We start from the raw sequence: 26,451 nt of genomic DNA, 5'->3' as shown, positions 1-26,451 counted from the left end.
ACTTTACAACAGGGGTGGGGGGAGGTTTCCGGGAAATATTTTTCTACAAAAGGGGGATTCCCCCAGGACCTTTAAAGGATCAGAAATTAAACAAAAATAAGTTTTTCTTCAAATAAAAGTATGCTAAGGAGTATTTTTCAGGCGGAATCGTAAGCGAGAAATTTTCTGCGGGAATTTACAGCGAGGATGGAATTTCCCGCGGAAGAATTTTGCGAGAGAGGAACTTTCTGGGGCATAATTTTTCATGGGAGGGCGAGGGGGCCCACGGAGGGGGTGGATTTCTTGGGATTGTTTGAAAAACCATAAGATTATAAATAAAAAATGAGTTTTTTCTACTAAAGTAAGGAGCAACATTAAACCTTAAAACGAACAGAAATTATTCCTTATATGAGGGGGAGGGGGCTATCCCCTCCTTAATTTCCCGCTCTTTACACCAAAGTTCGATCTTTTGTCTCGATTTTTTAAGAACGATTCCTGAAACACAAGGGCAGAACAGTGTTTCTTTGAGACACTTCAGTAGATTAGAAACTGATTGATTATTTTCTTTTTCTTCATCCAAAATCTTCTCAATATGGCTTCATTAATTCCAACAAGGTTGGACTCCGTAGAAAAAAAAAGCATTTGAACCAACTACCCTTTTGAAGTCCAGCTGGAGATGATGTCCTACAAACCATCCTTTGCCCCATCCATTCAAAAAAAAAAAATTACAGGCCATACACCTTCTGTTAAATGTATAGTGAATTTTCTTTTTCTGTCGATATCGCGGAATGATAGTTACCACAAAATAACCATTTACTCTTATTTGATTAGGAATAGGAGTGACAACCAGTGGCGGATCCAGGTTTTTTTAGGGGGGGGGGGAATAGGTTGATCCAATAAACTTGCGTTCGGAGCAAATTTAAGTAATGCAAACTTGCGTTAATTAAGTAAATTAAACTACTTTAGACTATGTTAGGGGAGGGGGACGTCCCCCTCACCCCTCCCCTGGATCCGCCACTAGTGTCAATGCCTTTTCTTAAAACAATTTGGGGTTAAAATAAAACTCATCTGACAGCAAAACTACTTCAATACACCAATATTTCGATTATAGAAAAAATTCTTTAATAAAAGTGAAACATTCTTTCACTTCGATTAAAGACGTAATAAACAAAGAAAAAAGGGCACAACCCAATGATCGAAGAAGTAACAAACAATTTTTTTCATAAATACGTCATTAAAAGGACAAAAAAAAAGTTTGGATGTGCAAAAGATATGCAAAAGCACCTCTTTGATTTAAACAAACATGAATCAAACAAACATTAAACAATTTGAATCAAAATTGTTAATTAGATGTACGAAGTATTATCTACATCTACCATCTTTCCCGATATTGAAAAAAAAGTTCATAAGCTCCTGAAGTCTAGTTTAGCAGCTTTAGCAAGTAGATGAGCATATTTCATCAGGATTTCCAGTCCATAGTTTTACCTTGATGAAGAAAACCCCAAACCAATAAAACCTAAAACATTTGAGGATGGATCCCACCCCCATCCCGGAGATTGAATCGAATGACCTGAAATTGAGGCACAAAATTGCCTAAAATTACAGTTTCAACGAAAATTACGCCATTTTCAAAAAGTAATCTCTCAAAGACCTACCTGAATACAACAGAGAATAGCTTACCCTGCCCATTTTCTAGTAATTAGCTAAGTTGGAAAGAAACTTTTTGTAAAACAAAGAACAATATAAACAACGCATGTTCACTAGAAATTAATTTTGTATTGTTTTCTCATTCTCTTCCAGCATAAATCAATGAGACGACCCATTTAAATTTTTATAATTAGCGGTATGGCTAAGAAATGTGGGCTAGGAGCTGTCAATAATACATCTAGACCAGTTTATCAAAGAAACAGGTATCTGCTCCCTTTGTGATACGGTATATTTATTTTTGAAAAAAAAGAAAATAAAAAGAAAGGAGAAGAAAGAAGAGAAAAAAGGTCAAAGATGATAAAATAATATATTTTACTTCGTTTTTTGTAGCTATTGACAAGGTGGATAGCGACAGTGAAAAGGTGTTTGAGTGGGAATAATTTAGTCAACAGGTGTAGTTGGTTTGGCGATTATAGAAGAAAAAGAAGAAAAATTGCTCATTCTCTCTGTATAACATCTTTTAAATTCCCCTTGAAAAATAGTCTTAGTAAAAAAAAAGGACCGCGTGCGTAATAACCGATCAATATGGCTCGCATGCGTTACCTCATCATCAACAACAACACCAACAACAAAATATCTAAATTCATATTTCTTATAAAAAGTGAGTTGTGTGCATATAAAAGCGAGCTGACTGGTGCTCAATTTCTGCAGCACATATTTCATCTCATAGGCACGTATTTGAAATATGTGATCTCTCTTCACCTTCTTAATCTCCCATCTTGGGCTAGAAAATCCAGAGTTACCACAAAATATGGAGCTCTTACTATCGTTATTGAAAGACAACTTAAGTTTAAAAGTTCGCTCTATCCTAACCATAATTATAACTTGTTATTTTCTTAAAGTGTAATATTTAATTTAAGTGTAATTAAAATGTAATGTGTAGTGTAACTTAACTGTTTATTTTAGTTGATTCGCCAGAAGATATTCCTTTTTGTTGTTGCATATATTGTATTGCGTTTCTTTATATTTCTTTTTCCTCTTTTTTATATTCACTTATTATTACTCCGTTTGCAATTTTGTTAAAAAGGCGAAGTAAATTCCATTCATCCATTCATTATACATATTCAATGTTAAAAGTTCACATAAAAAGCGAAAAATAATGTTAATATAAAAACAAATTGAACAGTAAGCCACATATACAACACATAAATTTTAAATAGAAACATAGATGTGTATACAATTTGTAAATTCCCTTAGTATACATTTTTACATTTATTTCAACACTAAATTTAAAGTCTAACTTATGTAATATTTCTGTAATAAGCCTTTTGGTTTCAATAAATAAAAGAAGAAATTTTTCAAATGCACAATACGGTTTCAAGTTAAAGTGCCAAGGATAGTTAATATGAAATCTGATCAATGGAAGTGGTTTAATAGAATCTTAACACAACGATTTTCAATTCCTTCAATTTATTCAAATAAAAAGGAAACTGGAAGCAAACTTGTTGAGGACCATAACAACAAAAAATTGAAAATGAAAAAGAGAGAAAAAAAAGAAAAAAACGAAAAAAGAAAGAGAAAACACGGGTAAATTGAAGCGAATTGATTATAAATTTTGAGAATTATAATATAAAAGTTTAGTAACATTGTTAAACAGCGTGCGAAAACTTGTGGATAGCTCGATACTGGAGGGTATTATATTCCATTGAAGTATAGATTTCTGAAAGGGGGATCGCTGGGCGGAGCTAGAAACACACTTGGGGACAAATAAAGATACACATCTTTAAATTGGGGAAAATCATGTTGCTTTCCTTTGAAGGCATTGGTATCTTTGAAATCAACACATCCTGAAGGTTTGAGTTTTTACGGACAAAGGCGTTGTCATCTTTAGCTAATTAGTTTTGCTGATTTATTTTCATGGCTCAACGTGGCAACATTGTCAAAATGTGATATTGCCCTAATAGTTTCACAATTTTGAAAAAAAAAATCATGAAAAATCACGGTTTTCAGGTTTGAAATGACCAGAAATGGGTCCAGAGGGGCAAAAAAGCATCTTCTATAATAAATCTTTTTTAAACATCAAAATTTTTCAATTTTTTGTAATGTCCTTGGCACTTTAACATGTATATAAAACAAAGGTTGGTAATTAGAAAATAAAACCAGCACATACTTTCGCCCTTTGCTCTCCCTGACATCTATTTCATAAACAAATGCATCTTCACCAGCACTTAAGACTAGATGTGGCTGTGAGACAACAGATGTAAGTTTATGACATGGGCCACGATGCTGAACAAGTCTTCGCGTCTTTGCAGCGCCGCTGGGACAAAGTTCTGCCAAACGTACTTGACCATCTCGAGCTGAGGTTATTATATGGGTATCACCATTGAAGGGTAAAAACTTGGCCTACAAATAATTGTTTTATCTTATCATCAACGTGGCATTTTCAATACAGATCTCACAGAGCTCTTTTTCTATTTTTTTAGGTGTCACTATAAAAAAAAAGGAAAACATGAAACAAAAATGGGTTCCGGTGATTTCCCCCCGTAGGAGATTCCCCCTTCCCCCGGAAATTTCCCCCCGTAGGAGATCCCCCCTAGCAGATGTCCCCCCTGCTGAAAATTCTTTTATTTGCATTAGATGTCACCCATGGCTCGAAAATTGTTGCAAAATTCTTCTCTTTCTCGGCAGTCTAAAATATAAGAGTGTACCGGGAGTAAAACACGATATATTTGAAATACCAAAATAAAGTTCCTTCTTTAATTCGGACTCCTATAATTAAGCTAAATCTAGTTTCAAAAATGAAAAAGTCTTTAATCAGCAAAGAAAAGAAATTGCAATCTTTGGATTTCGCTAAGACAGTGAGCAATAAGAAAAGTGCTACGCACAATATTTTTAAGGACGTTTAAACGATAAGAACCGTGTGAACGCCTAAATCATCAAAAAGATTTAAGACGTATTATTGGACGAGGGTTCGCGTCCTTGGGGCCCGTGAGCCAATGGCAAGCAGTCCCTAGAGCGCAGGACGAAAGAACTGCGTTTGGGAGTAGTGAAAATGTGTTTTTAATTGTAATATGACGGGACATCTGAAACGTTTAGTACGAAACTATTTTGGTCACCATCATTATTGTCTTTGAAGTGACCCATTGCTGTACAACTAAGCATGTAAGTTAAATAAATCTATTGTCTTTTCATAAGTATTAGTTTCTCTTGTATGTCTGAGTCTAGTCCGATAATAGGTAACTAGTTCGCCAGTCTCCAAGGTAAATGCTCCCAAAGGAATCTGATCTCCAAGTGGCGCTATAGGAGAAATCTCTATCGCCACGAGCAAACCCTTTCTATTACCACAAACAAGCCTTCAATGGTACAAATGGTGCAGTCTGTAGGATACGAACCTAAGCTCCCAAAGGGAATCTGATTTCGAATCAAATTTGTACGCAATGAGGCCCAAAGTACAAAACCCCTCACGTAACTAACCAAAGGAAACGCCAAGAGTGTTACCTTGTCTCAAGACGCTCAAACTTCCCTATACCAACTCAAAAGGGCACTCACTGCCGAACCAATATTATCACTCCCTGATTTCGAAAATGGACAATTCATCGTTACCACTGATGCTAGCTCGAAGGGCATAGGCGCTATCCTTTCGCAAACAATACCAGTAGAAAACCCTAACCCTCTACAGGGAACACCTAAACAAATAGAAAAAGTTATATGCTATTCGAGTAAAACTTTATCAAAGGGCGAAAGCAGTTATTCCGCCACAAACTTAGAATTACTATCTATTATCTACCACTTTGACAAATTTAGACATTATTTAATTGGTAGAAAATTTATATTACGATCAGACCATAAAAGCTTGCAGTACCTGCACACATTTAAAAACCCCCCGGGCATTCTAGCTAGATGGATTATGAAGATCCAAGACCTAGATTATGAATTTGAACATTTAAAGGGAAAACAAAACGCAGCTTGCGACTTTTTGAGTAGATATCCAGAAAATGACCCGTCGGAAACTGAAAAAAATGAAGTTAATGCTATCAATGCTAAAATCAAACATGGATATAAGAAAAACAAAGTAAAAGACGCAGTAAAAGAAAATAAGATTAACTATTGTCTCTTGTCTTTGGAACATATAAAAAGAAAGCAAAAAAAGACGAAATGTGCGTAGCACTAATTGATTATTTTGTGAATGATGAGGGGTTACCTGATAAATTCAAAAATATGATAAAACAGACATATACTGTCTACTAATTTCTGTAATCATATCGAAGTTTGATGTTCTTTAACTCTTAGAAAAAGCGACATATCAACGATGTAAGAAAGGCATTACATAACCAATTAGGTGTTAATGCCTTTTACTATTGTAAGGAGGAAAAATTTTTAACGTCATTATTCCTGACCTTAGTAAAGCCGTTAAATAAACACTATTACTTACAATCGGAACTGACACAACTTAAAGAATTTGTAAGTACATGCGAAGCATGCAACTTGAGAAAACCCCCCCCCGCTTAGCCAAATCCCCCAATGGGAAGGGTCCCAGTAGCAAAGTACCCCTTCGATATTATCTCATTTGACCTGTACGGGACAAATGGAGGCTTACCTGTTTCTAGAAGAGGCCATACTTGTATTCTTTCGGTTGTAGATCATTTTTCCGGATTTACTTTTGCAAAAGATTTGAAAAATCAAGGTGCTTATGCCACAAGTAAGGAATTAGCAAAATTATTTTTAAAATTTGGGATTCCTAACAAAATTTTGAGTGACAACGGGAGCAATTTTGTTACAAAAGTAACAAAAGATTTAATGAGTTTCCTTAACATAGAGAAAATGGTGACAGCGCCGTACCATCCAAAAGCTAATGGAAAAATATAAAACAGAAATAAAATATTTTCGAACGTTCTAATTATTTATACTAAAGACAATAGGAGTGACTGGGATAAATTCTTACATTATTTAACAAACTTAATCAACACTGATTATTCCTAAACAACCATATAAAATCAATTTTATTTAATTTTTGGTCTATATTTTAGAATCCCGTTTTATTAGATTATTTAGTCTCGGCTATATTATCACGACTCAGAAGATTATAAACACGAATTCATAAATAGGATGAGGAAAACTTATAAAATAGTTAGGCAAGAGCTGTAAAAAAGTAAAATAAACCAAGAGCTAAGAAACCAACCCAAAGTTAAGGGAAATATAAATTTCAAAGTAGGAGACTTCGTTTACCTAAAGAACGAGGCAAAAACGGAAGGAAAAAAACTTTCCAACAAACATTCTGGGCCGTACAGAATAGTCAAAAAGTACGATAATGAATATACCTTTAAAATGGAGAACCCCGATAGTGGAAAAACTTACAATGTGCATGTTAGCCGAATAAAAAGAGCAAAATTTCCAGACAGGTGGATATCACATCCCTCTTCTACTGAGTCGTCAGAATCGGAAAATGAGACCCCTAGGTCAAGACTGGCAGAGCTAAAACCCTTTAATTTTAAACAAGATTATTTTGAAAATGAAAGTGATGAACAAAACTTTGAACAATTTTTAGCAATGGAAAATCTAGTTGTTCCTAAGAAAAAATCCCTAATACCAGGATTTTTTCCTGAAATAAAAACGCCAAAAAGTCCAAAAAGTTATTCATCGGCGAGCGCGGGAGATTTAGATTATACAATATCTCCAAAAACCCAATTCTTCCCCGATAGAATTTCGACCCCATGTCCCCCCCAAAGATTTCCAGACGATATGGTGTCCCCTGCAACACCAATAGAAAGGCCCCTGTCCTTACAGGAAGAATTAAACAGAGCCGTAGAAACCCCCGATATTACTGTGAACAAAACTCCTCCCAAAGATTTAACTAAAACAAACCTGCGAGAAGCTATGGATTTAATAAAATTTCCCATAAAAACGAGTCAAAGTACATTGCCCGGGAATAAAAATCAAAAGTACGACAAGCAGGTTAGATATCATGACTGAACGGGGTCTAAGGTAAAACCTAAACACGACTGGATATGGTCTTCACGGAGGGGCTCTCTCTTGCAAAGAATGCCCCATCCCACTGAAGACATGGCCTTCAAACAATGGAGTACCCCCGCAAAAACTATTGATTCCTCCCAAAGCTCTCAAGAATCTTTCAAATCCCCCGAGTTGAGAACTCAAGGCGAGGACTTAGAGAATAAACCTTCTACTTCCAGAGGAGCAGAAATTTACGAAGGAAGGGCAGGTGACACCTCAAAAAGTGCCACCTCTAAAAGTTCTAATCCGGATTCGTCGGAAACCAGTTCAGAAGAGTCTGATGGTGAATCAGACCAAATAGTAGCTAAAGAAATAGGGAAATCAAGGCCGCCCTCAGCAGCCGCACACGGGAAACAAACTAAATTAAACGGGCAATAATTTTTTAAAAAAAAATACAAAAAATTTTACATTATTTCGCTAGACAAACCTAAAAATAAAAAACCACAAGAAACAGAGCATATAATAACGACACAGTCAGGTAGAACGGTTAAAAAACCTGACAGATGGAAATATCCCTAATTAACGTAAAGACAAATTTCAAAGATAATAAATTTAACACCGTAATAAATTTAACAGTGTGCATTTAGAGTTAACCAAGTAAGGATTTGATTAAGTTTTGAATGTTTTATTTTTGTTAGTGTTATTTCTATACCCTTTCGAAGGATACTAGAAAGGTTTGAACATAAAATAGCCAAAGGTCGTAAGATTGTGGTCGACCTAAACCGACACCTCGCGTTGGAACTCTTATTGTGGTACGCCGGGAGAGGACATAAAGGCCATTTTTTTTTTTCTTTATTTTTTTTTTTTCACGATCGTAGGAAGGTATATTTCTCAGTCCTTCAAGTGTAAGAATTTAGTATTTTTATGCCAACCAGGGCCAGTCAAAACAATACTCAAAGGTTGAATAGAAACTTCTGTGAGCTAGTTAAGTTTTCGTTTTTGAATCAGAACGCTTTGAAAGCGAAACAGAGAGTTTACTTTATTATAGCTCCGAGAAAAAAAAGCGTTTTAATTTAATTATATTATATCTATGACGTATGCTGTCCTACAGCTGTGTTAAACATTACTTTCATATAGAAACAAAGGCATTTATGTCTTTAGCTCCTTGACGAAAAAATTTAATTTCATTAGTTTATATCTATGACGTAATACAATAACAGAGAGATCACCGTTCTATAGTTCTGTGACAAAAATGTTCTTTAATTTCATTGGTTTATCCATGACATATATTTTGCTCTAATTTTTGTGGCATATTTTCGCAAGTCAGTCACGTTATATCTTACCTACACTGACTCAGGTCCCCTCGAATTTTCTATGAAAATTCGACTCAGGTCCAAACAAAAATTGATGTCATCAAAAACAAAACAAAAATTTTTTTACTTATCGTTTAATTTCTACCAATAAGAAGACTGCAAGGTGATGACGGTGATGTCTTTACTAATGGTTTTATACATGGATTAAGTCGAGGAAAAATCTCCTCTCTACAACGGGCATAAGAGTTTTATAAGATTTAGAATCCCTGCTGAAATTTCCTTCCACTTGAATATTTAAAAAAAAAAATTTTAATCAAAAATAAATCAAATATGCCTAACTTGACTTAAAAATTCGATAATCTGACACTATTCTTAGCTATAGCTTGATCTGAATCGTGTTTTGCTCTATTTTTAGGTTTTTAGTGTTTAATCTTCCTTTTTTTACTTGCCGTTTTGTTCATTTTTCTTTCTTAAAATATCAGTCAAATTCTTATTTAACTATTCTAATAATCAATTCGTACTCAATTTTTACTTTAATTATTTATTAAAATATGATTTCTCAATAAGTTATTAATTAAAATTCAATTATCTCAATTAAACTATTTAGAACCTGATAATTTATTTAAGTTAGACTAAGGTTTATGTTTAACTTGAAAAGACTGTGCTTCATTTAGCGAAAAATGTTTATTTTTGAAAAAAAAAAATTTTTCCTGTTTCCCCTTTTTTTTAGTTTATGCGAAATTTATTTGAGCAACATGTATATTAAATTATCCAATTCTGATATAGTGAATACTAAAGAAATTTACTCTTGAAACCTATATTTCTTCACCACCATTATACCCGTACAAATCTCAGCCAGTTTTCAGTATATTTTGATAAAGTGAATTTTTTTTTATTAGCTTAATTAAACACGAATAATTCGGAGTGTAGGTTTTTTTTAAAATAAGTTTGGTTTTAAAAATATTAAATTCTTCAGGATATATACTTTCTACGGGCTTCTTTATAAAATCAAAAAAAAAAACTATATGTACATACTCGTATAATTAGATGAAAAACTTTATATTTTTTCCTATTATAGTTGCTTTATGCCTACAAGTGTAATTAAGCGCCACTTGGAGATCAGATTCCTTTGGGAGCATTTACCTTGGAGACTGGCGAACTAGTTACCTATTATCGGACTAGACTCAGACATACAAGAGAAACGAACACTTATAAAAAGACAATAGATTTATTAAACTTACATGCTTAGTTGTACAGCAATGGGTCACTTCAAAGACAATAATAATGGTGACCAAAATAATTTCGTACTAAACGTTTCAGATCTCACTTCATATTAAAATTAAAAAACACATTTTTCCTACTCCCAAACGCAGTTCTTTCGTCCTGCGCTCTAGGGACTGCCTGCCATTGGCTCACGGGCCCCAAGGACGCGAACCCTCGTCCAATAATACGTCTTAAATATTTTTGATGATTTAGGCGTTCGCACGGTTCTTATCGTTTAAACTTCCTTAAAAATATTGTGCGTAGCAATTTTCTTATTGCTCACTGTCTTAGATAAATCCAAAGATTGCAATTTCTTTTCTTTGCTGATTAAAGACTTTTTCATTTTTGAAACTAGATTTAGCTTAATTATAGGAGTCCGAATTAAAGAAGGAACTTTATTTTGGTATTTCAAATATATCGTGTTTTACTCCCGGTACATATGTACCGGGAGTAAAACACGATATATTTGAAATACCAAAATAAAGTTCCTTCTTTAATTCGGACTCCTACAATTAAGCTAAATCTAGTTTCAAAAATGAAAAAGTCCTTAATCAGCAAAGACAAGAAATTGCAATCTTTGGATTTCGCTAAGACAGAGAGCAATAAGAAAAGTGCTACGCACAATATTTTTAAGGACGTTTAAACGATAAGAACCGTGTGAACGCCTAAATCATCAAAAATATTTAAGACGTATTATTGGACGAGGGTTCGCGTCCTTGGGGCCCGTGAGCCATTGGCAAGCAGTCCCTAGAGCGCAGGACGAAAGAACTGCGTTTGGGAGTAGGGAAAATGTGTTTTTAATTTTAATAGGAAGTGAGCTCTGAAACGTTTAGTACGAAATAATCTCGGTCACCATTATTATTGTCTTTGAAGTGACCCATTGCTGTACAACTAAGCATGTAAGTTTAATAAATCTATTTTCTTTTTATAAGTGTTCTTTTCTCTTGTATGTCTGAGTCTAGTCCGATAATAGGTAACTAGTTCGTCAGTCTCCAAGGTAAATGCTCCCAAAGGAATCTGATCTCCAAGTGGTAGATAATAGATAACAATTCTAAGTTTGTGGCGGAATAATTACTTTCGCCTTTTGATATAGTTTTGCTCGAAGAGAATATACCCTTTTCAAGTTGTTTATGTGTCCCCTTTAGAGGGTTAGGGTTTTCTCCTGATATTGTGTGCGAAAGAGTAGCGCCTATGCCCTTCGAGCTAGCATCAGTGGTAACGATGAATTTTCAGTTTTCGAAATCAGGGAGTGATAAAATTGGTTCAGAAGTGAGCGCCTTTTTGAGTTGGTCTAGGGAAGTTTGAGCTTCCTGGGACCAGGTAACATTATGGGAATTTCCTTTCGTTAGTTCCGTGAGGGGTTTCGCAATTTGAGAATAATTGCGTAAGAATTTTCTACAGGGGCCAGTAAGTCCTAATATTCCTATTTATTATTTCAGATTTCTGGGGGGCGTGAGGTTCACCACACATCTTATTTTATCAGGGTCTAGAGAATTCTTTCCCTGGGTTACTACTACTCCTAAAAATTTAATTTTGGATTGAACTAAATTTACTTTCTCGGGACGGCATTTTAATTGACTTGCTTGAACTTCTCGAACACCTTAGCTAAAGTTGCCATGTGTTGCTCAGTGTTTTCCCCCACGCATATAATATCATCAACAAAATGAATTATATTCTTTAATCCTCTTAACAGGTGCAATAGGGGTCTACATAACGCGCTTGAACTTGTTTTAAGCCCAAATGGTGCCCTCAAGTATTCATAAGATCCATATTCGGATGCTGAAAATGCAGTTTTATGGACATCCTTTTCGGCTATTTTCACTTGGTGGTAGCCTTGGGTAAGGTCCAAAGAAGTAAACATTTTGTTTTTGCTTGAAATTGAGTTAAGAATTTCGTCTATTCTTGGTAGAGGAAATTTATCGCTAACTACTTGTTTGTTGAGAGCCCTATAATCTATAACGAGCCTAAGATCTACATTCTTTTTTGGTACTAGGATCACTGGTGCGCTATACGGACTTATAATTGGGCGTATACTCTCGTTCCTTTCTAATTCATGGATTTTATATTTTAACCACTCTTTGTGCTTATATGGAACACGATATGGCTGTTTTGCTACGGGATTACCAGTCGTTAAAAATTAGTTCTGGTAAAATTGGATAACACCGATATCATTTTAAGATTCAGAAAATAAATCCATAAAAATACATAAAAAATAGCCTAATTTTTTATTAAGTTCCATATACGTAATATGATCCATTTTAAATTTGTTTAAAAATTGCGATTTTGTCAAAGGATATTCGTTATTTGAAGTTTTAATACCGTTAACTAGGTTTCTTTTTGAATTTTCCCATGTATTAAAATCATTTTCCGTTAAAACCTGGATTTGGACTAAACACGTCCCCTTTTTAATTGTAATTGTATCATTTTCATGGTTATTGTTTACACAAATAAAACCTTCTCCTTTGTCATAATATATAATATGTTCCTCGCATAAAAGATTTTCGGGTATTTCAGACGGTGTCGCAAACCATATTTCTGATTTGCTAATTATTGGCTCGATCATCTTTGATATTTGAATTTTTTGCATCTTTTTGGGAGGGACTTTTGTTTTCATTATCGCAAATCCGTAATATTTCTCTTCATTTTCATTGTTTATTAGATTCATGCTGGCGCTATGCTGCGCCATTGCGGCATCTTGTGGCGTCACGTTGGGTTTTACTATGTTTTTCCACAATTCCACTATTTTCTTAATTTCGTTTGATCTGTGCTGTCGCATATCTGCTATTTTTATTTTCGCAGATTCGATGCTTTCATTATTTGAATTTACTTCATTTCTGCGGTATTTCTCGGGATAATTGGATAGATTCCACATTATGCTCTGCCTTTTCGAGACAGGAGTCTCGAAGGACTATGACATTATACCATTCGAAGTGTTGTTTACTGGGATGTTATCTTCGTAACGTCTGTTACGATTTCTTAAGGTAGAAATATTTTCCCCCACCTTAGCTGGGTATACAAACTTCTCGTTGGCTATGTCTAATAGTATTTTATTAGACCTTAGAAAATTTGCCCCTATAATAGCTTCATATGGGAGATTATCGCATATAATAAAATTTGTCATGAAGGTTCTGTTGTCTCTTTTTACGTTTAGGCAAATTGACCCTTTTGCATTTAATTTATGGCCTGTAACACTTGTTAAATTGGGATTTTTAGGGTTCTTTTGTCGCCTAATGTGCAGAGGCAACGTATTAAATACGCAAGAGTTTATGATATTTACAGTAGCTCCACTGTCAACTAAGGCCGTAAAGTAAACGTTTTCCACAAAAAAATCATTAAATATAGGTAACTTGTTAATAATATCACTACAAGAAGGCACTAGTATTGTTCTGGACCTATTAAATATCCCTGGCACCCTCGGGGTCCAACTTATGTTTCTGAGGGGCCTGAAGCGTTTCCCTGAGAATTTATTTCATTTCTCGGTGCCTGTAATAGATATTCAGACGTATTAGGTTCCGTAGGCATGTTTAAATGATTTACGTCTGGGTGTCTTTGCCATGTATTATTATGGTAGCGTGGATGTCTCGTGTCAGTTCCGTTTGCTGGCAATGTTATCCAGTGCTGTTTGCTTGTGAAATTTTCATGTATCCTCTGCAAATTTTCATTATTCTTATAGTTAATTATCGCAGTATATTTGCCTTGGCGAATCTTCGGGTTTTCACACCTGTAATTAATTTGCCTGTTGGGGACAGGGCTGTCCAAATTTGGTTGGTACGCATTATAAGGTACTGATTGGCGCAATCCCCCCTGGCTATAGACTATTGCACGACCGGTGCTAAAATTTGTTCTTCTGAACAAATGGTTACCGTAATTTTGCGTATTACTGACAGCATTTCTTGGTATGGGACTGGTGACGTAGTGGCACTCTCTTGCTATGTGGCCAACACGATTGCAGTTAGAGCACCTTATTATTGTAGGGTTAATGGGCTGAAAACGTACTGTTTTCTGCCTAGCGGGTTCTGGCGTTTTTTTTCTTTGTGCTACTGGGGAGTTATCCCTTGAAAAGAAATTGGGGGATGTCTGATCACCCTTGAATATGAGGTTCGCGTTTGAGTCGCCTAGGCTGCTTATTTTCGTATTACTATGATTAGCAACCATTTTATCAACTTCAATTAGTCGTTCTACCTCTTGGACTGCAAGATCCAACGTCTGAATATTCTTGGATATTACTACTCGATATAGTTTTGGGGGTAGCCCTTGCAAAAAGGTATTTAGTATGACTTTTTCATACAGTTGCCCAGAACCACTTCCGTATTTTGCTTCTACAGAAATGCGTATATTATCCAGATATTCCCTTATATTTTGTGAAAAATCAACTGGTTTCTATAAATCTCTCTTTGAATGCTTTTAACAAGTCATCAACCGTATTTATTGGCAAGTTGCCGTTATTTCCTATGGTATGCTCGACCTGTTTTAGAAAGGTTAAGGCCTGGCCTCTTAATCGTAGTAGGAGCATGTCTTTTAACGCTCCAACGTCTGTTTTTGTTAATTGTACAAACTGGGTCATATGGATATTAAATTCGTCAATATCTGATTGACCATTGTATTCCGGGATAGATTTCTCAATCTATATTTTTTTGGGGAATAACTTCTGAAATTATATTAATTCATTTAGATCGTCCATATTTTCGTTTTTTTTTTTTTTGGGTTATATAAAATTATAATAAAATTTTAATAAACAAATTTGGGGTATGCTAATATATCCAATTAGATATAAAGGTTTTACTATCGTAGCCTAGCGGTTATAGGCCTAATAAATTTTCTTATATGTCTGTATCTTTCCAAAAATTAAATTTGAATTACAAAGTTTAAATGGCCTAACTAGTTCGCAGTTTTCCTCCAATTTCCGACACGCGCCATTTGTACCATTGAAGGCTTATTTGTATTAATAGCAAGGGTTTGCTCGTGGCGATAGAGATTTCTCCTATAGCGCCACTTGGAGATCAGATTCCTTTGGGAGCATTTACCTTGGAGACTGGCGAACTAGTTACCTATTATCGGACTAGACTCAGACATACAAGAGAAACGAACACTTATGAAAAGACAATAGATTTATTAAACTTACATGCTGAGTTGTACAGCAATGGGTCACTTCGAAGACAATAATAATGGTGACCAAGATTATTTCGTACTAAACGTTTCCGATGTCCCTTCCTATTAAAATTAAAAAACACATTTTCCCTACTCCCAAACGCAGTTCTTTCGTCCTGCGCTCTAGGGACTGCTTGCCATTGGCTCACGGGCCCCAAGGACGCGAACCCTCGTCCAATAATACGTCTTAAATATTTTTGATGATTTAGGCGTTCACACGGTTCTTATCGTTTAAACTTCCTTAAAAATATTGTGCGTAGCACTTTTCTTATTGCTCACTGTCTTAGCGAAATCCAAAGATTGCAATTTCTTTTCTTTGCTGATTAAAGACTTTTTCATTTTCAAAAAGAGAACTAATGTAAAAGTAGAATAGTCCCAACCTTATTGGAAAATTAAAATTAATCAGTTTTAGATATAGAAAAAGAAAAAAAAAATCTTTAATATAGTAGATAACAAATGACCAAAAAAACTCGGGGTAATGGAGATTACTCTTATATATGGGTGTATAATAAAACAATAAATACAATTGAATAATTTTAAAACTCATAAGGGGCCGTAAATAATGACGGGACGTCATTATGTAAGGGGACTGGTGATCTGTCACGGGAGTAAAACACGATGTATTTTAAATACCAAAATAAAGTTCCTTCTTTAGTTCGGACTCCTATAAGTAATCTAAATCTAGTTTCGAAAAGTAACAAGTCTTTAATCAGCAAAGAAAATAAAGTGCACTCTTTGGATTTCTCTCAGACAGTGAGAAATAAGAAAAGTGATACTCACAATAAATTTAAGGAAGCTTAAACTATAAGAACCGTGTGACCGCCTAAATCATCAAAAATATTTAAGACGTATTATTGGACGAGGGTTCGCGTCCTTGGGGCCCGTGAGCCAATGGCAAGCAGTCCCTAGAGCGCAGGACGAAAGAACTGCGTTTGGGAGTAGGGAAAATGTGTTTTTAATTTTAATAGGAAGAGACATCTGAAACGTTTAGTACGAAATTATTTTGGTCACCATCATTATTGTCTTTGAAGTGACCCATTGCTGTACAACTAAGCATGTAAGTTTAATAAATCTATTGTCTTTTCATAAGTATTCGTTTCTCTTGTATGTCTGAGTCTAGTCCGATAATAGGTAACTAGTTCGCCAGTCTCCAAGGTAAATGCTCCCAAAGGAATCTGATCTCCAAGTGGCGCTATAGGAGAAATCTCTATCGCCACGAGCAAACCTTTTCTATTACCACAAACAAGCATTCAATGGTACAAGAGCGAGTGGAGTGCACTTTTTAATTGTCAATTAAATAGTTGGTTATACACTGTAATACATACAAGGTTGAAACGCTACACTTTAAAACTAATATTTCTTGCAATAAGCCTCAGGTACTTAAGTGTCCCGACGTTCCCGTAGTTTCTCATCTGTCGTCTGGCATTAAAATCCACATACTTTTTCTTAAATGGTTCACTGGATTGTCCCGCATTTGCTTGAATCACAACCGCCCTGTTAAGTACTTGTTTGCGCTTGAGTATGTCCAAGAACTTCCAAAGGCTAGGGTGACGAGCCGAAACTGAAGACTGCAATCTTCTATGATAACCCTCAACATTGTTGTTTGTCCTGGGGAGTTCATCTTTCGTCTGTCAAACATATTCCAGACACGAGGTGGAAAGTTGCAAGGTACTCTCCTACTTCCACGCATTCTACCGATGTAGTTATCTTTAAAGCAGGTCATAATAGGCCCAAAAATATTGTCCGTATGTTTTGTTTCTGCAGCTGTGAATGTAGAATGTACTTCCGAAATGGGCACAAATACAAGAGCAGCTAGCATTTGGATAGGAACTTCAAATTCATCATTGTCTCCATACCTCTTCTGAAGGCCAAGGTTTTTTACTTTCCTGTAGATACTCTGGCTTAAGTGGAAAAAACAGACCTTCACTTCATTGGCTGGAAAGCCTTTGCTGAAGGAATTCTGCACGCCCAACTCAAAATCAGACAATACAGCATTTGTCAAATGAGTTCTTAGTTCGGTAAGAACTTTCGTATACGTGTCCTCTGACTTGTTAGGCAGCAGTGCATAAACGCATGAAATCACCCGATCCTTCGTTCAAACGCCCAACCAAAGCACCATCCTTCACATTGATCTTTGCCTTCCACTCGCCTTGCTTTTCCTTCGTCTGTCGTCTCAACTCGCATTCAAAACTGACCACTCTAGCCTTTAAGTCTTTCTGTTTCATGTAAACGAACCCTTCGAAGGCAATCTTGTTCTTTCCACGCGTTGATTTGAAATATTCCATTATTTTACTAAACTTTACGTACTTCTGATATGACATGAAAAAATGAACTGATCCAGTATGGCACAGCTCGGGAGCCTAGATAGCTTTCGAATGGAATAATCCAGGGTGGTTAACTGTTATAACATTTTACATATGGGATTTAATTAAGAAGATTAAGAGATTAAATTAAGAGATTTCAATTTCAGTCTCAAGGTCTTACGGACCTTGTGGAGCTAGGAGAGTCTGAGTCTCCTACGGGGGAAATTTCTGGGGGGACTCTCCTGCGGGGGATATTTCCGGGGGGAAATCTCCTACGGGGAGAAATTTTCGGAGGGGGGAATTACCGGGGGGAAATCTCGGGGGGGGGGGGATTTTCTCGGGGGGAAATCTCCTAGACCCAACAAAAACCTCACAAATGGTGATTCCAAAGTCTGAGGCACATTTAAAAAGAAAAATATGGTCTGTGGTAAACGAATTTAATTCCTAAAAAAAGTTATTTAAGGAAGGAAATTAACAAAAGACTTTTTTTTTAATAGCATTAGCTGTTTCTGAAAATTCCAAGTCAAGGAACTGTCTATCTTATGCATAAGGTAAAATATTCAGCAACTAACGAAAGATAGAAAATTGACAGAGAAAGGAAACAAACAGATAAAATACAAAAAAATAGAGGCCATGGATGAAAACTTGGTGTCATTTGGCTTCAAAAACCGAGATGAATACTTTAAACATGGAAAATTTCAGAAGAAACGCGATAACTTCAGAGGATAGAGAACAAGCCGTCTATAGTAAACAGCCAGTGCACATTTCCTACAGTACAAATTTATTACAATAAATATGGTTCCATTTTGACAGTAAATATGCCATCCAGCCCCCCCCACCCCCGACTGAAACTTCAATCTTGCAGTCAACATATGAGCAACTCATTTCCGAAATAGCTCAAGGAAACAAAAAATGGAGTGATTCAAAATACAGAGTCGTCAATTTACGAGAACGTAGGAGGGAGAGCAAGTATATTTTTCATTTTTTAGAAGGAGGATACAACTAGGTACTTTTCAAAATCCAGAGAGGGATTTTTTTTTTAAACTAAATAATTAAAAATGGTGTTTTTACCGGGGGGGGGGGCAAAACAAACCAACTGGCTTTTCTAACAAGATAAGGCTGTTTTAAAAACGATTTCCACAAGGATAATTACCAAAATAATGTAGCAAAAAATTGAAATAAGCAAAATAAAAATATCCATAAATAATATATAAGGTATAATTATAAAACTATCTAAGAAGCTTAAAACCACAAAAGAATAAGATTAAAAGGCTAAAGCTGAAGACAAAATAAATAAGCATCGATATGGTACAGTGAAACTGTAAATACAAAAGTCACACACGAAAATATAGAAATTGGAAAAAACAACTGAAAATGAAACATAAATTGAAATGAAATATTAACAAGTACTGATTTTAAGCAAGGATAAGAAAGCTAAATAGAAGGAGGATACATTGATGATCTTTAAAAAAAATGCTTTAGCATGTATTGATGAAAGTATTTTTTAAATTATACAATAGTATTATTATGTTATGTTAAATCTACAGCCCTTTTGTCATTTTAGAGTGCTAATCATAATTTGCTAATGTATTTTCTTTTTTATACCTTTGCGCATATATTACTGCATTCTAGCTCCGGAGAGTAGATATGTAATGTTTACCTGAAAGACATTTCCTTTGTGTCCAGTTGGAAAAGAGAATAATATTTTTTTGGCTGCCCAATCCCATACCGCCGCTTTTAAATCATCCGAGCCACTTGCCAATCGTGTTCCACTTTGATTGAAATGTAAGCCATTGACGCATCCATTATGAAACTCCAAAGAAGACAAAGAATCCATCTTTTTTACTGTACTTACGGCCGAATGAATCAGGCTCTCAATTGACTTCCTCAGCGGCAAGTGAGATTCCCTGTTAAAGCATTCATGTCTTAGAATCACGTTCAAAAATAGGATTTACCCACAATGAATTAATTATACAGTAAACATACGGTACTAATCTCTACAAAAGCTCCTTGGCCAGTAAAGGAGGTGAAGGAAACTAGAGCCATTTAATGATTAATTCAGAAAGAGAAAACGAAAGAGGATTATAAAGATTGTAACGTAACAGAGCAATAAATAAATATATATAGAATCCAACCAATCCTTCACAAAATGAAAGAAAAACACAACAAACGTTTAAAGAGAAGAAAAACCTTTTAACATTTTTTTAAGAACTAAACGAGTGACGCCTTCAAGCTGATTCAGGCATTTTATTCCACAGAATATGACTCACCAATACAGAATTGAAGTCTGCCTTATGCAGGGAGTAAAAGGAATGTGTCTATGATTTGCATTACGAAGATTATAACTAATTTGCTCAGAAGATAAACACGGTGGCTTTAAGGGGCTCAGAGTGCCCTTAAAGACTTTTTTTAGTCACTTCCACGGCCAATCTAAGGAATGATTAGTTTCTCAACTTACTATCAGAGCCAATACTATTGTAGAATAGCTTAACGGAGCTATTTATAGGACTAGGATACATTTTTAAGGTGGACGAAGGCCGTATCCCTACTAAATAGCCCACAAGGGAGGTTAGAGAAAAGAGAGTCATCTCGGATGGCATAGGGATGAGGTTACAGACAAAGACCTAAAACCTTGTGGGATCCAAGAGGTGGTCCACAAGCATTCCAAACATGACGAAAAAAGTCACAATGTAGTTTTCAAACATTAGAGCAGGGGGTTAAATTTGTTAGCTCAATGAAAATACCAGAGAAAGCCATTTTTCAATGAAATTACCCCCAAAGAAGTATTTTCCAAAATATAGGGGGACAAAAGTTCTAGGGGGCTCGGGGTCCACTGGAACCCCCCTCTCCACCACCAATTGACGCCGGTGCCCCATTGGTCCATTGGTTTAGGAATGCATAGAAAACAATCAGATAAACAAAGCGATTTAAGCATGGATAAAAAAATGAATCCATTTTGTTCAGCCATGTACTGTAATTTTACACTTTTTTAAAATTTTAATTCTAAAATAAAAAGTTTGCACGAAAAAAAATCCTTACTCTTTAAAAACATGAAAATATTATACACCATTGAGATTTGAGCACGGCTGAACGTTTTAAATATATAGTCGACAGAAATTTGGCTTTGGTAATGGAAATGTAGGGTCGATCAGTCCACCAATATACATTTCAATAAAACATCAAATTTGGTGGAAGTGTAAGTAGATTCAACGTCTTCTTATATATTCCTGTAGATTCTCATAAGAGGGATCACAAAAATCATTTTATACAGAATATAGGTTAAATAATACCCTTTCGGCGGGATTCGAGACTGGACTGATACATTCAGTTTCTCGTGTAATATAATATCATTTGCATTTCGGATAAACAAAATAAATCATTAAGCATATTGAGTCAACGGCGATAGTGACAAACATTGGATCAATTCAGCATACATTTTTGGGGGTTTTCGCCCTCTTTTCCCCAAAATGATTCAAATTTGATAGGTAATTTCACATCTAATAAATTACATCTTGCTTATTGGGCACATAGAAGCCGACAAGCAAAAGCTTCAAGAATTCCTGAACAAACTCGCCAAGAAACCTGAACAGTTCGGACTACACATCAACGCTTCAAAGACAAAAACTATGTAAATTAGCAGTTCAACCATGGGAATCCAACAAAGAGATAAAAACATCCATCAGGTGACAGAATTCAAGTATTTTGGCAGGACAGTAACTTACAGTGGCGACTATGAAACAGAATTATGCGCTAAAATAGACCTAGCCAACTCAGCATTTCAGAAGCTTCTGCCAATCTGTAAATCCACAGTATACTCGCAGAAGCTGAAACTAAGACTGTTCCAGAGCAATGTTTTGTCCGTTCCACGTTTTTCACGGAATGCCTAAAGCTAGCCACGGAACAGGAGAAACTTCTTACCCCCTTTCGAAATAACTTTCTTCACCGGATCCTATGGATCAGCTGAAAAGACCGTGTCAGCAACGACGAGATCCGTACTTGGACATGCCAACCAGACATCGCCTCCGTTGCGTGGCAAAGACGATGGCGATACCTTGGACATATCCTCGCTATGCCAGATCATAGACTCCTAAAATGCTCCTCCACTAAAAAACACACAACGTAGAACGTACGAACGTAACAGTAGAGCCATCCAGACGAGTCTCATCCCAGAATGAAAGGACATCTACGCAACGGCCCACTTGAGGGAAGATTGGAAGGTACTTTACTGATGCCCTGTGTACCTCTGGAGGCAATTGAGTAATGAAGGTCTAAGGCAAGGTAAATTAGACGCTTCTGAAATTCAAACAAAGAAATCTAAAACTACGTAACAACTGACCTGAGTAGGCTGAGTTACTCAGGAAAGTATATGAAAGACTTGAGAATCATGACTACGTACCCACTATAATATAATCAGCCAAAAATTTCCGTCTTCTTTAAAAGTATGAACATGTTATACGGCCTTTTTTCTCGAGCACGGCTATAACGCTTTAATGTTTGACACTTTTGAAATCGGCATAAACATACCTAAATATATGTAACAAATTGCAGCGGTAGTGGAAACCTAGTAAAGGGCGAACCAAGACCCATAGTAACCAAAAGTTAAAAAGCACTTTTATTGACTGGCTAGTGATAAAAATTACCATTCGTAGATGATTCCGGATCGGTAAGTATTATCTGGATTACTCTTAATAGTAAAATGTTATTTCGACAACAAATTTATAAGAATTTCGAAAAATAAGCTGTAATGAAGCATAATGTTAAAAATAAAATCTTTTTTTTTTTACAAAATCTTTGTCAAAAGATTAATCACGGTTACGCCAATCTTGTTAAAAGAATAAGCACTTTTGCATCAACATACAAACTGTACACAGAAGACTGAAATCCTAATGGTGATAATTTCTTAAACCCCATTGGCCTGACATAACATAAAGAAAAAAAAAACGAGCAAAATGGGCTTTTTAAAGGCCCATTTAAAGGCCCAAATGAAAATACTGACAGTCTTAGTAGTAAAATGTTATTTCGACAACAAATTTATAGGAATTTCGAAAAATAAGCTGTAATAGAACATAATGTTAAAAATTAAATCCATTTTTTGACAAAATTTTTGTCAAAAGATTGACCACGGTTACGCCGATCTTGTCAAAAGAATAAGGACTTTTGCATCAACATGCAGACTGTATACACAAGACTGAAATCCCAATGCAGATAATTTCTTAAACTACATTGGCCTGACATAACATAAAGACAGAAAAACGAACGAAAATGGAATTTTTAAAGGCCAAATGAAAATACTGACAAAACACAACACAGCGAATATTTCGAGGGGACAAACGCCTCTCTTCTTCAGCGCGAAACGAAAAAATATATTCAATGAGAGTGCCGAAGAAAAAACCAACAAAATGAGACGCGGAAAGTCAATGTGAAAAAAAAATAACAACAAAAAACCAATGAAACAACCAAAAAATTAAAAGATAAACAACATTCAATAAAAGCCGAAAATTATAAGAATTACAACAAAATACCTAACAACCATAAAAGTTAGTCATTCACCAATATCCGCGATGTGTAAAAAATCCAAAAATTCTAACCACTATCGACAGATACTAGCGAATAACTGAGAAATAAAAGAAAAAAATTCCTTCACTCAAAACAAAACTACCCCCCAGATATAAACTTATTTATTTAGTGGGACTACTTATTTAGTAGTCCCAGATATAAACATTGCACCACTTTCCCAATCACATAATCAGACACATCAACAATCCCTTAGGTCTCAAAGAGTGTCTGCAAGGAATGCAATTATTAAAATCAGAAATCAGATGACATAGTTCTCCAACTTATTCAATTGATGGTTTGTTTTGTTTTGAGTGAATGAATGTTTTTCTTTTATTTCTCAGTTATTCGCTAGTATCCGTCGATGGCGGTTCAATTTTGATTTTTTTTTTGCAAATCGCGGATATTGGTGAATGACTCACTTTTATGTTTGTTAGGGATTTCGTTTTAATTCTTATAATTTTTGGCTTTTATTGAATTTTATTCATCTTTTAATTTTTTTTTGGCTTTTTCGTTGTTTTTTTGTTGTTGTTTTTTCACATTGACTTCCTTGTTTGATTTAGTTGTTTTTTTCTTTGGCAATCTCATTAAATATATTTTTTCGTTTCGCGCTGAAAAAGAGAGGCGTTTGTCCCCTCGAAATATTCGTTTTGTTGTGTTTTTGTCAGTATTTTCATATGGCCTTTAAAAACCTCATTTTTGCTCGTTTTTCTTTCTTAAATCCTAATGGTCACAAATATCCTAGAATTCGTCTTCCCAAAGGCCAGACCCGAGTGCCTACAAGTCTCGCCTGCTTTCTGCAATCTCCCTCCACTCGTTCGGGCCTTTGGAAACTTCTCACTTCTGTTCGTACTTCACTCGAGCCTCCGGCCCTTTTCTTTCAGCATTATCTTCTGGCCTTAACCTCGTTATTTGTGATATTTTCTCAACTCCCGGAAATTGCCGATCCCTTACTCGGTTTCTGGCCTATATTTCCCAAATGAATTTTCGGAGTTTTTTTTTTTATTATTATTATTGTATGAATCATTAAAGTAAAAAAAAAAAGAAAAAAACAGTCCTAACTTTCCTGATTATAAATACAAACTAGCTTCTGATATGGCTGAACATTCGATACTACTGCATAATCAATGTAAAATGGAAAAATTAAAAGGAATCCAACACACACACAAAGGGTGATGATCCTAAGAAGGATGACCACATCAAATTCATAATATCTGAGGATCCTGTGCATTACTTCGACAAAACGGACCAAACGGTAGGGTGACCGTATGGATCACCTTAACCAAATGGTAGTGATACTATTAGCAAAATAGTGCTAAAAAAAAATGACATAAGGCGCATGATTTACTGTATAAATAAACTAGTCGTTTTTGAGCCATTTCCGACAAACAGAGTTACTTAAATTTTCCAGATAAGTTGTTAATGGTATGAGCTAAATGAGGTTGAGTCAAACAGTGGTTAAGCTAAATAGAGGTTGATTTGAAGGGGGATGAATTAAACGAAGGTTCAGTAGCACGGGAATCGAGATCTCTATACGTAATGCCTTTAAAACTTATGCCATCTTGCCAAAAAATTGGCAGCGGTGGGATTCGAACCCACGCCTCCGAAGAGACTGGTGCCTTAAACCAGCGCCTTAGACCGCTCGGCCACGCTACCTTGTTCTATAAGTTTGCAAATAAATATTAATGTTTAAAAGCAAACATACAATGCAATAACAACTTAGCTAAATAAATACCGGATTCCATTTTATGATGTAGGGACCAGATGAACACACAATTCGATGCCTTTTCTGATGTTTTTTCTAAGGATACTTATGTAATATACCAAATACACTCAAGAAGTGAAGTTAGGTTAATCATAATGAAATATACCAAAACATTATGAAAATATAATACTTTAGTTTATATAATTTGGGCTATATATTTCCACATTAGGGGATGGGGAAGGGGCTAAATTAAACTAACCTAGACTTATTTCAACCCCCCCCCGCCCCTAAAGTGCCAATATATGGCCGAAATTGTACAAGTTCAATGCATTATGTCACCCGTCGTTTGCTTTTGTGGCTATGAAACCGGTTTTCTCATATCTTACATTCAGCAAACATCTCGACCGTGTTTGGTATAATACATAAGTGCCTCTCTAAGTATGATAGTTGCTTCACATGCCAATTGAATTTAAAGCTCTTAAATAAACCATAAAGTGACACCCAATTTCTTGCTTTTTGGAAAATTTATTATTATGTGAACTAATTTATACCTTCTAAATTACTTAGGTTATTTCTAAATGCGTATTATTCGATTTATCCTTACCCCCAATGTGAAAATATAGAGCGCAAATTATGTGTATTGAATGAATTTTCTTTGGCACAATTCGTTTCTTCTTATTAATTTACCAGCAAACGGTAATTCGCAAAATAAAATAAGAGCGGGGGTGTATTTTCCAATATTTATAGGTTTTAGGGGAAATTTTGCCGTTTTTTTCAGTTTTTCAACGAAAATATAAAATGTATTTTCCATGAAAATACTCCCAAAACAAGATATTTTTAATATCTAGGAGGAGGAAAACGCAAAAAAATATATAAAACGGAAACATGCCCCTGCCCGCCCCTTCCACTGACTAGACGCCACTGACTAAAGGATTATAATAAAAAAAAATTTAAAAAGTTGGAAATGAAGGCATTTAATCTAGAAGCATCCCCATTGATCTTAGCATTAGCATTACCATTAGCATGCGTCCAGGATTTCTATAGGGTTACTATTAATATTTGTATGACAAATTTCAAGGATTGACAAGTCGTTTCCAAAATTACCATTTCTGAGGTGACTTATTTTCCAAGGTCATTAACCATAACTAGGGATGAAAGTTGTCCTAATTAGAGGCCTTAGGGAGTCTTATGATATATAGGAAGAGGGTTAGAACCATACATTTTCCTGATTTACTCGAAACTAACATGACAGTATAAGAAAGGTTACAAGTTTTTTATTAGTATGTGATTGAAGATGTTGTAGTTAACTAACGCGGTCTTTTTGGAAGTCATCCAAGACAAGATTTAGCCATGAACCCTGAAAAATGGCATTAATTTGGCAGTGGTGTCAATTGTTGGGGGGGGGGAGGGCACTTCGCCCACGATCCCGCATAAATTTTGAAAAATACTTTTATATTTTTCATTGGAAAACTGCCTTTTCTGGCATTCTCCTTGAAAAAACTGCGACCCGCCTAGATTTTGAAAAATTAATCCCCCTCCCTACATTCTTGTGAATTCACACCACCGATCCCTGGCAAACGAGCAATGTTGA

At 35.4% G+C, this 26,451-nt stretch overlaps 1 protein-coding gene and 1 non-coding gene across 3 annotated transcripts in view; both read right to left on the bottom strand.

Moving 5' to 3' along the window:
- The window catches only part of LOC148950654 (DDB1- and CUL4-associated factor 8-like), a 105,150-nt gene that overhangs the window by 56,527 nt on the left and 22,172 nt on the right, over window positions 1–26,451 (bottom strand). For both annotated transcript variants that reach the window (XM_089092541.1, XM_089092542.1), the window contains exons 5-6: window positions 19,263–19,509; window positions 3,797–4,029 (exon numbers count right to left, since the gene is read on the bottom strand). In XM_089092541.1, coding sequence (XP_088948667.1) covers window positions 3,797–4,029; window positions 19,263–19,509 — 480 coding nt within the window. The remainder of the gene's footprint in view (window positions 1–3,796; window positions 4,030–19,262; window positions 19,510–26,451) is intronic.
- Window positions 24,730–24,811, bottom strand: TRNAL-AAG (transfer RNA leucine (anticodon AAG)). The gene has a single exon. It is a non-coding gene; the product is annotated as a tRNA-Leu (tRNA).

Source organism: Artemia sp. Qi Xiang Cuo, chromosome 7, assembly GCF_049724085.1.
Source record: "Artemia sp. Qi Xiang Cuo chromosome 7, ASM4972408v1, whole genome shotgun sequence".
NCBI classification, from domain to species: Eukaryota; Metazoa; Arthropoda; class Branchiopoda; order Anostraca; family Artemiidae; genus Artemia; species Artemia sp. Qi Xiang Cuo.
Note: the sequence above shows the minus strand (reverse complement) of the source record. Positions and strands in the feature narration are given on the sequence as shown.